Source organism: Larus michahellis, chromosome 20 (genome assembly GCF_964199755.1).
Source record: "Larus michahellis chromosome 20, bLarMic1.1, whole genome shotgun sequence".
In the NCBI taxonomy this organism is placed as follows: Eukaryota; Metazoa; Chordata; class Aves; order Charadriiformes; family Laridae; genus Larus; species Larus michahellis.
Genome location: NC_133915.1, coordinates 2,207,459 through 2,221,535, shown reverse-complemented (window position 1 = coordinate 2,221,535; position 14,077 = coordinate 2,207,459). Strand labels below are relative to the sequence as shown.

Below are 14,077 nucleotides of genomic sequence, written 5' to 3'. Positions count from 1 at the left end.
AGCTAAATTGACCTTTAACCCTCCCAGCCCAAACCATTCAGTGACTCCATGAACAGCCCAGGTACAAATGGCACACCCACCACCTCGAGCTCCCACACCAAAGGTGCCAGAGGGAAAGCGGCTGCTAGCCCTCAGCAGTGCCTTCAGTCTCACTACCACCAAGGCCCTGCACTCGCCCAGACCCCTCAGCCACACCAGAGCCCAGCTCCAAAGCAGACCCCTCCCAGCTCAGCCCCAGCTCTCAGCACAGGCAGTGGTGCGCCCCACAAAGTACCACCAACCACCTTCAAACTGGAAGGAAGCGCTGGGATCATCCTAAAGCTGGGCACCCTTCAACCAAGACCACCTCACCCCAAACCAGGGCTGCACTAAACTGGGAATCTTAGCAGAGCTGGACACCCCCAAACAGGGACCACTGAGGTCCACCTGACACAGAGCTCCCTGCAAACTGGGTTGCTTAAACTGGGAGCACTAGGATCCTCCCACACCTGGACCTTCCCTTAGTGGGACCATTGCACCTGTTCACCCTGGACCCTACTGAGGGCCTGGTGTAGCTACACTGAAGGTGCCCCCCCAAAACCCCAACTCCCCCCCGACCAGCCCCACAACCCCCAGGAAGGGAAGGGAAGAGGGGCGCTGTGGTTTAACTCGTTTTATTTAAGATTCATACAAGGTAACTGCGGCCCAGCTGGACCGTGCACATGTGGCTGAGACCCCGTAGAAACGCAGCAGTAAGTCAGGAGCAGGGTGGGACAGGGTGAGCTGCAGCGGGGCACAGCGCCCAGGCTGCTGAAGGAATGGTCAGTTGTTAAGACAAGGGTTTATGAGAGCTGCCCGCAGTCAGTAATGGTGATCTTCTTGCTTGTTTTGCCATCTTTAGAACCACAGCGTTCCATGGCCTCCACCACATTCATCCCCTCCTTGACGCGGCCGAAGACAACATGCTTGCCATCCAACCTGCAGGAGAAGCATTGGTCAGAGCTGGCACCTGCCATCCCCATGCGAGGGCCTGGGCACCCAGCCTGGCATGTCACCTCCCCACCAGGGACTCCCAGCTTGCCGTCCTGCAGCCCCAAACTCACCACTCGGTCTTGGCAGTGCAGATGAAGAACTGGGAGCCATTCGTGTTGGGGCCAGCGTTGGCCATGGACAGGATGCCAGGGCCCGTGTGCTTCAGGATGAAGTTCTCATCAGGGAACTTCTCCCCATAGATGGATTTGCCGCCAGTGCCGTTGTGGCGCGTGAAGTCACCACCCTGCGAAGAAGTGGCGTTTCAGGTCACAGGAGCAGACTCTTGAACCAGCCGTGGCAGCAGGCAGACCCACCTTCCCACCCCAAATCTGCCAGCACTCAACTCCAAAACCCACGCAAGCGCCAGATCTCCTCACCCACCCACCTCCCTGCCGCAGCGGGAGCACCACACACCTGGCACATGAACCCAGGAATGATTCTGTGGAAGCAGGACCCCTTGTAGCCGAATCCCTGCTCACCAGTGCTCAGGGCACGGAAGTTTTCTGCAAAGGAAGTGGAAAACCACCATGAACTGGACTCGTTTTGTCCACAGTTAAGGAGAGCATCAGGGTTTGGTGCAGCCGCAGCGCGGCCAGCGCTGCTTTACCAACCTGCTGTCTTGGGGACCTTGTCTGCAAACAGCTGCAAAGAGAGGAGAGGTTGTTAGTGAAGTTGGGGTGAAGACGGGCCGCATGCCCAGCCTGGGGGGATACCCCCCCTCGCTGCTGAGAGCGCTGGGCTTCCCTCCAGGAGGTGAATCCCGGCCATGCCTGTGGCCGCAGAATATTCCCCGCCTCACGCTTTCATCTGGAAACTCTGCACTAACGGACATGGCATCCAAACAACTTTAAATACGCCCCACGCCTCCCCAGCGGGGCAGATGCGCATTCGTTCCGCTGGCTGGGATTAAATTAAAAACCTCTTTGCCGGGAGCTCCCCCGGGCAGGGCGCTCGCCGCCGCCCTGCGGCTCCAGGTGGGTTTTGGGCAGCAGCCGCCATCTGCGCTGCCAGGCGGGGCTCTGCGGCAGCCGCAGCGCGGCCATTCCTGGGGCGCAGCGCCCGGGCGTGCCGGGGATGCCTCACGCCGCGGCCGCTCGCCTCGCAGGGCGTTAAACGCATTCTTTTGGCAGCGATAATCCCCGGCCATCCGCCTGCCGCCGCTCCGGGACGCGGGAGCGCAGCGGGAGCCCTGGGAGCATCCCCGAGGGGGGGGAACGCGGCTCGCTCCGATGCGCCGGGCGAGTCCGGGGGCTGATGGGGCGAGGGGGAGAAGAACGGGACAAAATGGCGGCGCGGGCAGCCGCTGCCCCGCCGCCGGGGCGGAGCGGAAGCTCCTGGAACGCGGGCTAGTGGCGGGGCCGGGGGGGGGGGGGGCGGCAGGTGCGGGGGAGGGCAATGGCCGCGGGCGACGGCACGCCCTGGGCGAGCACTCACCACCGCCGCCGCCTCCCCAGAGAGGCCGGCCGCATCCTGCGCCCCGCGGCGGGGCCTTTGTTCCCTCCCCGCCGCCGCGGCCGAGCGGCCCGGGACGCCCATACCATCCCCGGGGAGGCCCGCAGCCACGTGGAGGCACCGCGGGCCCCGCGGCCGCGCAGGTGCGGCGCCCACCGCCCCTCACGGCCCCGGCGAGGAAATGGCGGCAGGGGCCCCTACCCCAGCGCCGCCTGCTCTCCCCCGGCCTGTCCCCCAGCCCACCCGCCCCCACCTCGAAGGTGACGCGGCCCAGGGGCTCGCCGTTGGCGGCGATGTCGAAGAAGACGACGGGGTTGGCCATGGCGGGATCGGGGCGGCGGCGACGGCTCCGTGCGGCGGGCGCGGCGCAGCAGAAGGTGAAGGGGTACGCGCCGCCGCTTATATAGGGCCGAGGAGGACCCGCCTCCCCGGCGGCGCCGCCCAACGGCCGCTGGTCTTGTGGCGGAGTGGCGGGGCGGGCGGCGAATCAGCGGCGCCGCGCTTGGAAAGGCGGGGGGGAAGGGGAAGAAAAAAAGGCGGGGGTGGGGGGCGCGCGCGGGTCTGGCGGCTGGGCCGGGCGGGACGCGCATGCGCGATGCCGGCGGCGGGGAGGCGGTGCGGGGGGGGCGGTGCGGGGGAGGAGGGGGGAGCTCGGATCCCGCTCCCCGCCCTCCAGGACCCCCGGCCCGGGCAGGCCCCCCCCCCCCCCCCCCCCCCCCCCGCCATGCCGGGTGCCGGCAGCGCTGCCCGCCTGGCGTGACCGGTGGCGGCGGACACGCTCCGCCGACCGGCCGGGCCGCAGGATCCATCCAGCCCGCCCCCACTCGCCCCCCCTACCCCCGCGTGGGGAGGTGGGGGGGAGGTGAGGGGGTGGCGTGGGGCCGGCCCCACCGCAGGGTGACAAAGGACGGAGGGGGACAAGCGTGAGCCCCGCCGAAACGAAATCCTTTAATAGGCAGCGATAAGGACGCGGTACAGGGAGCTCGGCGGCGGCGGCGGCGGGGGGTGGGGGGAGGGAGGGAGGGGGGCGGTGGCGGGGGGGGCGGCGGGGCCGAGCCCCACCGTCCTCCCCGCCCCCGCCGGGGGGGCGGCGTTATGCACATTTATACAGCGGCGCGGTGCGGCCCCGCGGCGACGCACTTGCCTTTAAATAAGGGGTGGGGGTCGCGGGGGGGGGGGGCAGTAGTGTTTCTACACTATGTACAGCCTTGTGCTTCTGAGGGCGGAGGCGAGCCCGTCCGTCTGTCCCTTCAGGGGAAACCCCCTTTTGGGGGGGTTGTCCCGGCTCCGCGGCGGCAGGGGCACGCCGGTGCTTCCCCACCCCCCGGCCCCGTGGCGGGGTCCGTGGTGGCGGGGGGGGGGCAGGATGGATGGATGGCTTAGTTGTTCTCGAAGAGGGAGAGGAGGTCGTCGTTGCTGCTGGCGGGGAGGTCGGGGGGGCCCAGGTAGGAGAGCAGCTCGTCGGGGTTCGTCAGCTCGGGCAGCAGCTGCGGGGGGGGGGGGGGGGCGGGAAGCGTGAGACCACCGGCCCCGTCCCCAGCCGGCGGCGGGAGGGCCAGCCGCCACCCCCCCCCCCAGCCCCGGGGTACTCACGTCCAGGGCAGGCTCGGCGCCGTCGCCCGGCCCGGCCATAGCCGGAGGGAAGGCGAGGTCGGCGGCGGGGGGGCCCGGGGGGGGCCGCGCTGGTGCGCTCCGGTGGTGCAGCGGCTGTGGCGGCTGGCTGCCCGGGGGGGTGTTGTGCAGCCCCGGCTGCACCGGGGGGTGGGAGGGCTCCATCCGCCCCGGCGGGGGCAGCTGGTGGGGGGGAAGCGGCAGTGAGACCCCCCCGTCCTCCCCCGCGACCCCCCCAAGAGGAGATGGGGGGGCCGGGGGAGGGGGGGGGAAGCCTCCCACCCGCAGCCCAGCTGACCTGCGCGGGGGGCTTCTCGGGGGGCAGGAGGCCACCGGGGATGTCAGACTGGTAGGAGATGGGTGGGGGTCCCGGCGTGAAATCGCTCAGCGTCGGGGTGCCGGGGGGAGGGAACGGCTCAGGGAACCCCCCGGGCCCTGGAAAGCTGGGACCTGCAGGAGGAAAGGAGGCAAGTGAGTGGGGTGGGGGAGGGGGGACATGGCCAGGGCCCGTCCCCCGCGGGTCCCCCCGTACCCGGGGCACCGTAGTCGGTGGTGGCCCCCGCGGGCGGTGGCGGCGGCAGCGCCGGGAAGGGCACGGAGCCGGGCCCCAGCGCCGCGATCATCTCCATGATGTTGGGCAGCACCATGTGCGTGGGGCTGAGGGTCCGGCACCGCTTCATTGCCGGCCCCTCCGGCTCCTCCTTGACGTGGACGTCGGGTTTGACCGGGACGGGCTTCCAGCTGCAGGTCGGGTCGATGGTGATCTCCTCGTGCTCTGAGCTGGGGGTGGCAGGAGCGTGGTGAAGGGCCAGTTGAGGGGGGGGGTCCATGCCGGTGGCATAGGGCCGGTCACAGAGGGATGGAGTACTTACTTCTGGATGTAGATCAGGATGCCTAGCATGTACTGGTCCACCTCCAGCCCCTCCAGCAGAGCCGTCTTACTGCCGGCAGGGAGAGGCAGGGTGATTGCGGGTAACCCCCACCCACAGGCAGGGAACACCCCCCGCCCCCCTCCCCGCAGGCAGGGAACCCAGGACACGACCCTGTCAGTCCCCCACTCACTTGCAGACAGGACACCGCCACGTCCCCCTCTCACAGTTGAGCTGCAGGTAGGACTCCAGGTCGAAGCACTGCAGGGACAGGGCAGCAGCTGAGCCGGCAGCAGGGGGTGCGGGGGGGGGGGGACACGACACAACCCCCCAGCCCCCCGCCCCCCTCCCTACCTGTATGTGCCGGCAGTCGTGGCCCCTGGCTGGGAGCTGAATCCTCCGGAAGGTGATGGGGCACTTGAGGGACACCTTGATGGCTGTCTGCTCCACGCCATCCTCGCCATTGGGCCCCGGGGTCCCTGGGATGGTCCCGCTGCTGAAGTTGCGCTTGACTGTGTTGGGGAGGCGGGGGGAGGGGGGTGAGGGGCACCAAGGGTCAGAACTGGGGCGTTGGGATGGGTGTGGCACCTGGGCATGATGCCGCATCCACCCCATCATTCTGCAGCCCTGGACCAGTGTGTCGTCCCCCCCACCGTGCTGGAATCCCCGGAGCAGGGGGTCCCGTCCCCCACCCATGCTGCAGCTCTGGACCAGGGTGTCCACCCGCCCTGTGCCAGAGTTCTCAGACCAGCACGTGTCCCCCACCATGCTGCAGACCCCGAGCAATGTGTTTCCACCTGTGCCAGAGCCCCCAAATGAGGGTGTCCTCCCCCACCATGCCCGAGCCCCCAGATCAAGGTGTTGTGTCCCTATTTTCCCCCCCCACCAATGCTGGAGCCAGGGTGTGTGTCCCCCACTATGCTGCAGCCCCTGATCAGGGTGTTCCCCCCGCTCCGTACCAGATGAGGGTGTTTCCCTGCACTGTGCCAGAGCTCCCAGACCAGGGTGTGTCCCCTGGCCATGTCAGAGTCCTCAGCCCAGTGCGTGTCCCCCACTGTGCTGCAGCCCCCAACCAAGGTGTCCCCCACGCCAGAGCCCCTGGACCATGGTGTCCCCCTCACCATACCAGAGTCCCCGGACCAGTGTGTCATTGTCCTCTCCATGCTGGAGCCCCCCAACCAGGGTGTGTGTCCCCACTGTGCTGCAGCCCGACCAGGCTGTGTGTCCCCCCCATGCCGGAGACCCCTGGATGAGGGTGTCTTCCCACCACCACGCTGGAGCCCCCAGACCACAGTGTCCCCCCGACTGTGCTGCAGCCCCCAACCAGGGTGTCCCCCCAGCACGCCAGAGCCCCTGGATGAGGGTGTACACCCGCACTGTGCTGCTGCCCCTGACCAAGATGTTGTCCCCACCACCACCACCGCTGCAGAGGCCCCGATAAGGGTGTCTGTGTCCCCGTCCCCTGTGTCCCTGTCCCCAAGCATGCCGGCAGTGGCGCTCACTTTTGGTGATGCAGTGCTCGGCAGGGAGCAGGCGCTTCTTGATGAGACCCTGCAGCACTGAGCGCACCGAGGGCCGGTGCACCAGCTGCAGGACGAAGAGGTGGGACTGCGGAGAGATGGGGGACGCTGAGCCATGGCCCCAGCTGCCGCCACTCCCCCACCCCACCCCCGCCCAGGACCTCCCCGGTGACTCACACAGCAGCAGGCGGTGACAGTGATCTGGATGGTGTTCCTGCCGGGCTGGCAGACGTGCTTCAGGTAGAGCGGCTTGTGGGAGGTCTTGTTGTCACCGCGCTCGATGGTGAGCGGTGTGGCGTTGACGCTGACCTGGACGGAGGCCGGCCAGTTGGTGTTCATCTGGCGGTCCTCGTGGTGGTAGCACTTGAACTGCAGCTCCAGGTCAGGCCTGGTGGGGCAGGGCAGGGTGTGGCTGGGGTGTGGCAGGGGGCGTGCCACACCCGCGAGCTACCACACTGGGTACCGCCGCACCATACAGCACCGTGCCAAGCCACCCTGTGTGCCACCAGGCCATGCCACACTGGGTGCCACCACACCACGCGGCACTGTGCCATGCCGAGCCACGACACGCAGCACCATGCTGTGCCAGATACGCCCTGTGCCGAGGCGTGCCATCCATGTACTGCCGCACCGTACGGCACTGTGGCAAACCGCACCGGGCGCTACCACACTGCAGTGCCATGCTAAGCCACGCCACGTACTACAGTGCCGTATGGCACCATGCCATGCCAAACACCGCCATGCGTCCAGCACCGCGCTGTGCCGAGGCCTCTGGGTGCCACTGTACCGTACAGCACTGTGCCGTGTTGAACCGTGCCACGTGCCGCCATGCCGCGCTGTGCCACGCACCACGACGCAATGCCACACTGCGCAGCGCCACACCGCGCTGCATGGCACCGCCCCGCCGCGCCAAGCAGCCACTGCATCGCACCGCTGTGCTGCTCTGTACCACGTGGTGCCGCGCCGCGCCCTGCCGCGCCCTGCCACGCCCCCCCACCTCATCATGAGGGTCTTGTAGACAGAGTCACGCAGCTGGAAGACGTGGTTGCTGACGGCCAGGTTGTGCTGCAGGCGGAAGGGCTCCAGCACCACGCCGTCCCGCACCGGGAAGGTCAGCCGCAGCTCCTCCCCGGGCGCCGGCCCTGCGGGGACGCCTCAGCAGGGACCACACCCCACGCCCAGGCCACGCCCCAAAAAGCCCCGCCCACTGCCTCGGAACCCACCCTGCGGGAGGCCCCGCCCCCACAAAGAGGCCTCTGTCACTGCAGGAAGCCCCTCCCCCTCCGGGAGGCCACACCCCCTGCAAGAAGCCCCTCCCCCTGCAGCCACACCTCGCCCATACCTGAGCCCCGCCCACTCCAGGGCACCCCACCCCGTGCAAGGAGCCCCGCCTCCCAAAGCAGCCGCTCCCGGGGCCCCGCCCGCTGAGGCCCCGCCCACTGAGGCCACGCCCTTGTCACAGGCACTGCCCACTACACGCAGCCCCGCCCCTTTGCGCGAAGCCCCACCCACTGCCTCAAACCTCCCTCCCACTGGCCAAAGCCTGCGAGGCCCCTCCCACCCACCCACCCCCCGCGAAACCCCGGCAGTGGCCACGCCCCCTGCGCGGAAGCCCCGCCCTTTCCCTGCGATGCCTCCCTGCAGGACGCTCCCCTTAAAGGGGCAACGGCTACCGGGCCGCCACCAGCGGCGCCTACACCCGGGCCCGGCGGGATGGGGGGGTGTCTGCGATGTGCCACCCCCGCCAGTGTCCCCCCCCCCGGCAGCGCCCCCCCCCTCCCCCACCGGGGACACTTACCCGAGGGGGATGGGTGCAGGGAGGTGACGCTGGGCTTCATGTCCGTCAGGAAGGGCGACTTGACATCCTGACCCGGGGATGCGTAGGGGGGGATGCCGCTGCCTGGCGCCATGGGCGGCGTGGGGTTCCCGGCCAGCGGCGAGCTGGGGTACCCCGGCAGCGACCGGCCCGGCTGCAGAGGCACCGTGCACCCTCAGCGCCCGGCCGGGACGGCATTGACCCCACCACCACCCCACCCGCTGCCGGGACTCACCCCGTTAACGGCCGCCTGGCTGTAGGTGGTGAAGCCAACGCTCTGCCCATTGAACTGGTCAGCTGGCTGTGGGAGGAGGAAGGCCCCCGGGGGGTGGCACCAGGGGACAGCAGGCACCCATCCCCCCCCATTCCCCTCATGCCCACCGTCTCCCCATCGGTACCTTGTAATAGGGTCCAGCGTTGCCCGAGGCAGAGAGGTACTGGCCTATGCCCTGCTGCAGCCTGTGGCCAGGGTAGGAGGGGGACGGGGCAGAGGGCTGGGGGGCGCTGGGGGCGTACTGGGCACCAGCTGCAGCGTACTGCCCGCCCTGGAGGTACTGCTGCGCCGCATATCCCTGCAGGGCCGGGGCGGTCAGTGCCAGCAGGGAGGGGGGACCGTGACGGCACGCCGCAGACCCCGCCGGTGCGGATGCTCACCTCGCTGGAGTACGCCCGCTTGAGGCCCTGGCGGGGGAGCTGCTGGCCTGGGGGGGGGCCGGGGTAGCTGTGCTGGGGCACCCGCTGCCCGCTGTACAGGGGGCCGGCACCGGGTGTCCGCACAGGGCTCATGCTGACGGGGGAGACGCCAGAGGAAGCCATGACACCTGCCATGCCAGCTGGGCTCATGCCGGCAGGGCCGCGGGGTCCAGTGTGGGGCAGGAACTGGCTGCCGAAGGGCTGCCCTGCGCCCATCTGTGGCAGGGAGAGATGGGGATCACAGCGCGGCAGTGGCAGCTGGCGGCCCCCTGGCTCTGCTGTGGCAGGGCTCTTACCGTGCCATACTGGCTCAGCTCCTGGCTCTGCTTCTCCTGCAGTGCTGCCACTGTCGCCGTAGCCGTGGCCGTGGCAGTAGCGGCAGCAGCAGCCACGGCGGCGGCAGCAGCCGCCTGGGTGAAGTCGGTGGGAGGCCGGCCGGCATGCGAGGGGAGCCCCATCCCGCTGGGGCCACCAGGGCTACCAGTGAAGCTGGAGAACAGAGAGACAGGGAAGGGGCGTGCAGTGGCCCTGTGGCGGGAGGCACGCCAGGGTGGGAGGCGTGGGGATGGCCTTACCTGGCGGCAAAGCCTGTCCCACCAGGATAGCTGCTCCGGCCATAGACGCCCGGTTGCACGTAGCCCTTCCCGGTCGCTCCCTCAGCAAAGGGCTGCTGCGGCAGGAACGGCGGCGAGCTCATCCCTGAACCAGTGCTGGCCATCCCGGGCAGCAGCGGGGTGCTGGAGCTGCTCCCTCCAGGACCCATGGGGCTGCCGAAAACCTGGGGGGGCGTGGAGGTGGAGGGGTTAGGCTAGGGGTGGCCATGGCTGGGGTGCCCGGGGGGTCTGAAGATGCTGGGGGGTTCCTTGAGGGGGTGGGGCTAAGGATGCTGGGGGGTCCCTGGGGGGGGGCTGAGGATGCTGGAGGGTACCTGGGGGGAATCTGAGGATCCTGGGGGTCCCTGGGGTGAGGGGGATGAGGATGCTGGGGGGGGGTCCTTGAGGGGGTGGGGCTAAGGATGCTGGGGGGTCCCTGGGGGGGGGGGCTGAGGTTGCTGGGGGGGTACCTGGCTCTGGGAGGTGTTGCTGACCCCCCAGACGGTGGTTACCACGGAGAGGGATCCCGCTGGCTGATTGGTGCTCGGTTGCCAAGGAACGGCCTCGTATGCAAATGAACCATCACTAGGAAGAAAAACAAATTAATTAAAATGAAGATGGGGGGGTGGGGGGGGAGGGGGAGGGGTGCTCACCCGTGGGGGGTGGAGGGTTTCATGGGGTTCATGGAGTTCATCGGCGGCGGGACGGCGTCACCCTCAACCGGGGCTGCGGGGATGAAGGCGCGGGGGGGGGATGAAGAGGACGGCAATCTCCGCCCCCCCCCCCCCCGCCGTGCCCGGGGGCGGTTGTGCCTTGTGCACGTCAGGGGGGGGCCCGGGTGGGGTGGGGTGGGGGGTGGTGGGGGGGAGCCATTTTGCTTCCCGTCCCCTGCCCGTCCCCCCGCACTCACCGTCTCGATCGGCCCCAAAATGGCCCTGGCGGCGCCGGGCGCGCGCGGCTGCGCGGAAGCTGCGCGGGATTTTCAGCGCGCGCGGCCGCCGGGGGGGTGGAGGGGGGCGGAGGGGGCGGGGCGAGGGGCGGGTCCCGGCCGGAGACGGCCCCGCCCGCGCACACAATGGGGCCGCGAGATCCCGGGGATGCACCGCCCCGCTCCCGCCCCGCCAGGCGCGGGCAGTCGAGCGCCGAGCGCCGGTGGGAGTGGGCGGGCGCGCGACGCGCGTGTGACAGCCGGCGCGTGACGCGGCGCGCGAGGGCGGGGCGCGCGTGTGACAGCGCGACACGCGGGTGTGACCGCGTGGGGTGGGGGGGGGGGGGGGCGGCACACCCGCGTGACGGCACGACGCGCGCGCGCGCGACCGCGTGGGGCGATGAGGCGTGACGCACGTACGTGTGACGGCGCGACAGGAGCGCGTGGCCGCGCGCGGCGGTGGGCTGCGGCAGGTGTGCCGGCGTGCGCGGGGCGACGGGGCAGGGCACATACGGGCGGCACCACAACACGCGTGCGTGGCGGGGGCCGTGGGGCGTGACACGCGTGGGTGAGCAGGGGTTGAGGGGGCACGGCACACCTGTGTGACGGCGTGACACGCGTGTGTGACAGCACGACACACCTGTATGAGTGACACGCCAGTGTGACCGTGTGCAGGGTGACGGGGTGTAACACACGCGTGGCAGGGTGGGACCACGGGCTGCGTGCGAGCGTGCGTGTGTGGTGCCAGGACGACAGTGGGGCAGTAATGCGGCAGCACTGTCACGCTGGGAGGTGGCACACGCTTGTGCGAGCACCCCGGGGTGGTGGTGGTGGGGGGAAATACCTCCTGCTTGAAGGCCCCTGGTGGCCCCGGGGGGGACACAGTGTTTGCTGGGGATGCCCCACCACCCCCGCTGGGGGTCGCCCCCACGCAGGCCCCCCCCGGGGGAGGGACACAGCAGCCCAAGGCTGGGTGTGGACAGAGGGGCCAGGGCTCCCCCCGGGACAGGCACAGCCCCACGGATGGCCCTGGAAGCTGGGGGGGGGGGGCGGGGGGGCCAGACCCACCTGGGCCCTTCCCCCCCCTACCCCCGAGAGCCAGCAGCTGCGGGGCAAGTGCAACAGGAGACCTGGGGAGCGGGGAGGCAGCTGGCCCCATGGCGCCGGACGCCCCCAGAGCGGAGCCGGGGAAGCAGTTCCTCCTGGGGGATGACGGGGGTGGGAAAGCTGAGGGTCGCACCTGCCCTTTGCCGGGGGGCACCTCCTGGCCCCTCTGCCTCCCCCCGCCCCCCCCCGGGGTTGGCTGCACCGACACTGGCCCGACGCGAGCCAGACAAGGAGTCCAGGCACCAGCGTGGGGTTTGACAAGGTCTGTAGTTAAGGATCGGGGGGAGGCGAGCAGGGTACAGACAGAGGGACAGACAGACGGGCGGGCGCATGCTGCCGCCGCCGCCTGGCGCTCAGGCCAGGTCCTTGAAGGCGTCGAGGTTGAAGGCTGTGTCGAGGAGCCGCTGCAGCTCCGTCAGGTGAGTTTTCTTGTTGCCGGTGGCGGGGGCAGCCGCCGGCTCCCGGCCCGCATACCTGCGGGGAGAAGAAAGAGGTGATGGGGGGAGAAGAAGGTGCAGGCTGAGCTCCCCCCCTGCACCACAGCCACCCCCCGAGTCCCTACCAGACAGGCTTGGCGCGGTTGATGGTGGTGCGAAGCCGGGGTTTGACGTAGTCGTAGTAGCCCTGGTTCTTGTGCTCCTCCTGGCACCACACCAGCTCGGCTGCCGGGTACTTCTCAGCTTCCCGCTGGAGGAGGTCGAAGGGGAAGGGGGAGAGCTGCGGGGCAGACGGAGTGGCGTCACGGCGGTGTCACGGGGGCCACGGCACCGCTGGCCCACGGGCTCGGAGGCAGCTGGATCCTGCTCACCTGCTCCACCCTGGTGATGGCCACATCGGCCTCCATCTGCCGGGCCTTGCGCTCACGGGTCAGGTCATAGTAGACCTTCCCTGTGCAGAACAGCACCCGCTTCACTCGCTCGGGGCTCTGGGCCGCAGGGCCGCTGTCAGGGATGACGCGGAGGAAGTGAGTGCCTGGAGGGGAGAGGATGGCACCGTCACCCTGCACCCTTGTCCCCTGCCAGCCCCCCCAGCACCCTGGCCTGGGCAGGCAAACCCGAGAGGCAGAGCCAGACCAGCTGGGACTGGCTCCGGCTCCCAGTACAAACCATCACGGCTCTGCGTGACTCTAGTCAGGGCTGCCAAACGCTGGCAGTGCCGCTCCAGTAGGAAGTGGCTGCGGATGGAGCCACATCTCCCCGGGGTGCCAGGCTCAGCGCTAACGAGGGGTGGCTGCAATTCCCCGGGGTATGTGGCTGCAGCCGGCACAGCCCAGCCACGGTGCTGGAGGCAGCGGGGAGGGAGGCAGGCAGCCTGCGTGCCGCGCCGGCGCAGTTCCCCGCACGGGCTGTCTGCGATGCCCCGACGCCGGTGGCGTCAACCGTGCTTGGCCGCTGCAGTGTGGGGAGGCTGCTGCCGGGCGGACTTTACCCGAGGCAGACGGATCCTGCCCTTCACCCTTCATCCCGCGTTGCAGGAGGGGAACAAACACCTCCGCGCCGCTCATACCTGGCAGCATGTCATCAAAGCTGGAGCGGGCTTCAGGGTGGCGCAGCAGCGACTTTGGAGTGAAGATTATCAGCTGGAGGTGGGGGCAGAGGCAGAGCAAGGCGGTCAGCCTCACCAGAAACACCTCCCTTGCAAGCAAAGGCCGGAGCACCGACCTGCCCACCCCGCCCTGCCCCAGCACAGCCGCCGCCGCCAGATTTGCTCCGTGCTCTGCCAGACTGGGCACTGGTTTCCCACAGCACCAGCTTTCCCAGTACAGGTTTCCCCTGGGGAGGAGACTGAGGTGCTGCCCGGGACCTGCCTGCCCCACGGCACCGGGTTATTTACTGATCCCCACTGGCCCCAACGCCTCTGACCTCCCCGGGGAGCGCAGGAAGGGGTTGCAGCCACCCCAGCTGGCAGGAGCCGGCCGGCATCACAGCACACACCGAGCCAACCCCAAGCACCAGGAGGTCCTTGGCACGGGCAAAGGAAAACTGCCTGCGTTTGCTGCTGAGGTGCAAGAACAAGCCCGCCCTGAGTCCCATCCCCAGGCTGGGCGGGGATGCTGGGCTGCCCTGCCCTGGCACCGAACCGGGCACAGAACCGCCGGCACTGACCGGTTTGCGGAAAGGCAAGAGGATCTGGCGCCGGAGGACGTGGAAGAAGTTGGCCGGAGTGGAGCAGTTCACAACAATCCAGTTGCAGTCGTAGAGCTGGCGCACGTCAAAGTCATCCAGTTTCTGCCTCAGCAGGCACAGCCGAGGGGATTTCAACAAACACAAGGTGCCTCTTGGCCTCGCAGCTCCGGCAGCAGGGAGAAGAGCGGCCCCCCCTCTCCCTCCCTCCCTCCCTCCCTCCTCTCCCCCTCCAAAGCACGTGGAGACCCACAGAGATCTGGAGAGGCTGCAGATCTGTGCCTCCCACCTCGGGGCGCCCAGCAGCCCCCTCCCACACCACCTTTGGGGCCACCTCTGCCTTACGCCATGCAG

The 14,077-nt window shown here is 69.2% G+C and overlaps 3 protein-coding genes across 15 annotated transcripts in view; all 3 read right to left on the bottom strand.

Annotated features, from left to right (window-relative positions):
• Nucleotides 1–637: 637 nt before the first annotated feature.
• On the bottom strand, nucleotides 638–2,880 carry PPIA (peptidylprolyl isomerase A). The gene is made up of 5 exons (XM_074563481.1): nucleotides 2,717–2,880; nucleotides 1,623–1,653; nucleotides 1,426–1,514; nucleotides 1,083–1,255; nucleotides 638–957 (listed from the first exon to the last, which is right to left on the bottom strand). The coding sequence occupies exons 1-5, from the start codon at nucleotides 2,783–2,785 to the stop codon at nucleotides 822–824; spliced, it is 498 nt and encodes a 165-aa protein (XP_074419582.1). The 5' UTR covers nucleotides 2,786–2,880; the 3' UTR covers nucleotides 638–821.
• Nucleotides 2,881–3,390: 510 nt separating this feature from the next.
• On the bottom strand, nucleotides 3,391–11,693 carry ZMIZ2 (zinc finger MIZ-type containing 2). The gene is made up of 19 exons (XM_074563466.1): nucleotides 10,476–11,693; nucleotides 10,219–10,291; nucleotides 10,036–10,150; nucleotides 9,548–9,750; nucleotides 9,269–9,461; nucleotides 8,934–9,188; nucleotides 8,678–8,851; nucleotides 8,515–8,580; nucleotides 8,262–8,433; nucleotides 7,461–7,605; nucleotides 6,641–6,851; nucleotides 6,446–6,551; nucleotides 5,298–5,455; nucleotides 5,137–5,204; nucleotides 4,947–5,015; nucleotides 4,607–4,854; nucleotides 4,373–4,524; nucleotides 4,057–4,257; nucleotides 3,391–3,950 (listed from the first exon to the last, which is right to left on the bottom strand). Exons 1-19 carry the CDS (start codon nucleotides 11,650–11,652, stop codon nucleotides 3,843–3,845), a joined length of 3,894 nt encoding a protein of 1,297 aa, XP_074419567.1. The 5' UTR covers nucleotides 11,653–11,693; the 3' UTR covers nucleotides 3,391–3,842.
• Nucleotides 11,694–11,848: 155 nt separating this feature from the next.
• The window catches only part of OGDH (oxoglutarate dehydrogenase), a 34,831-nt gene continuing 32,602 nt past the window's right edge, over nucleotides 11,849–14,077 (bottom strand). For all 13 annotated transcript variants that reach the window (XM_074563475.1, XM_074563477.1, XM_074563474.1 and 10 more), the window contains 5 exons: nucleotides 13,706–13,828; nucleotides 13,107–13,179; nucleotides 12,409–12,572; nucleotides 12,163–12,317; nucleotides 11,849–12,074 (listed from right to left, as the gene is read on the bottom strand). In XM_074563475.1, coding sequence (XP_074419576.1) covers nucleotides 11,954–12,074; nucleotides 12,163–12,317; nucleotides 12,409–12,572; nucleotides 13,107–13,179; nucleotides 13,706–13,828 — 636 coding nt within the window. In that variant the 3' untranslated portion in view covers nucleotides 11,849–11,953. The remainder of the gene's footprint in view (nucleotides 12,075–12,162; nucleotides 12,318–12,408; nucleotides 12,573–13,106; nucleotides 13,180–13,705; nucleotides 13,829–14,077) is intronic.

Excerpts from the sequence above, each read along its gene's own strand:
- PPIA (XM_074563481.1), bottom strand. The coding sequence starts at position 2,785 with ATGGCCAACCCCGTCGTCTTCTTCGACATCGCCGCCAACGGCGAGCCC. Across the intron at positions 1,256-1,425 it reads TTCCTGGGTTCATGTGCCAG|GGTGGTGACTTCACGCGCCA; the intron begins GTGTGTGGTGCT and ends ACTTCTTCGCAG. Across the intron at positions 958-1,082 it reads TGCACTGCCAAGACCGAGTG|GTTGGATGGCAAGCATGTTG; the intron begins GTGAGTTTGGGG and ends CTTCTCCTGCAG.
- ZMIZ2 (XM_074563466.1), bottom strand. The coding sequence starts at position 11,652 with ATGGGGCCAGCTGCCTCCCCGCTCCCCAGGTCTCCTGTTGCACTTGCC. Across the intron at positions 8,852-8,933 it reads AGCGGGCGTACTCCAGCGAG|GGATATGCGGCGCAGCAGTA; the intron begins GTGAGCATCCGC and ends CCGGCCCTGCAG. Across the intron at positions 5,456-6,445 it reads CGAGCACTGCATCACCAAAA|TCAAGCGCAACTTCAGCAGC; the intron begins GTGAGCGCCACT and ends TCCCCAACACAG.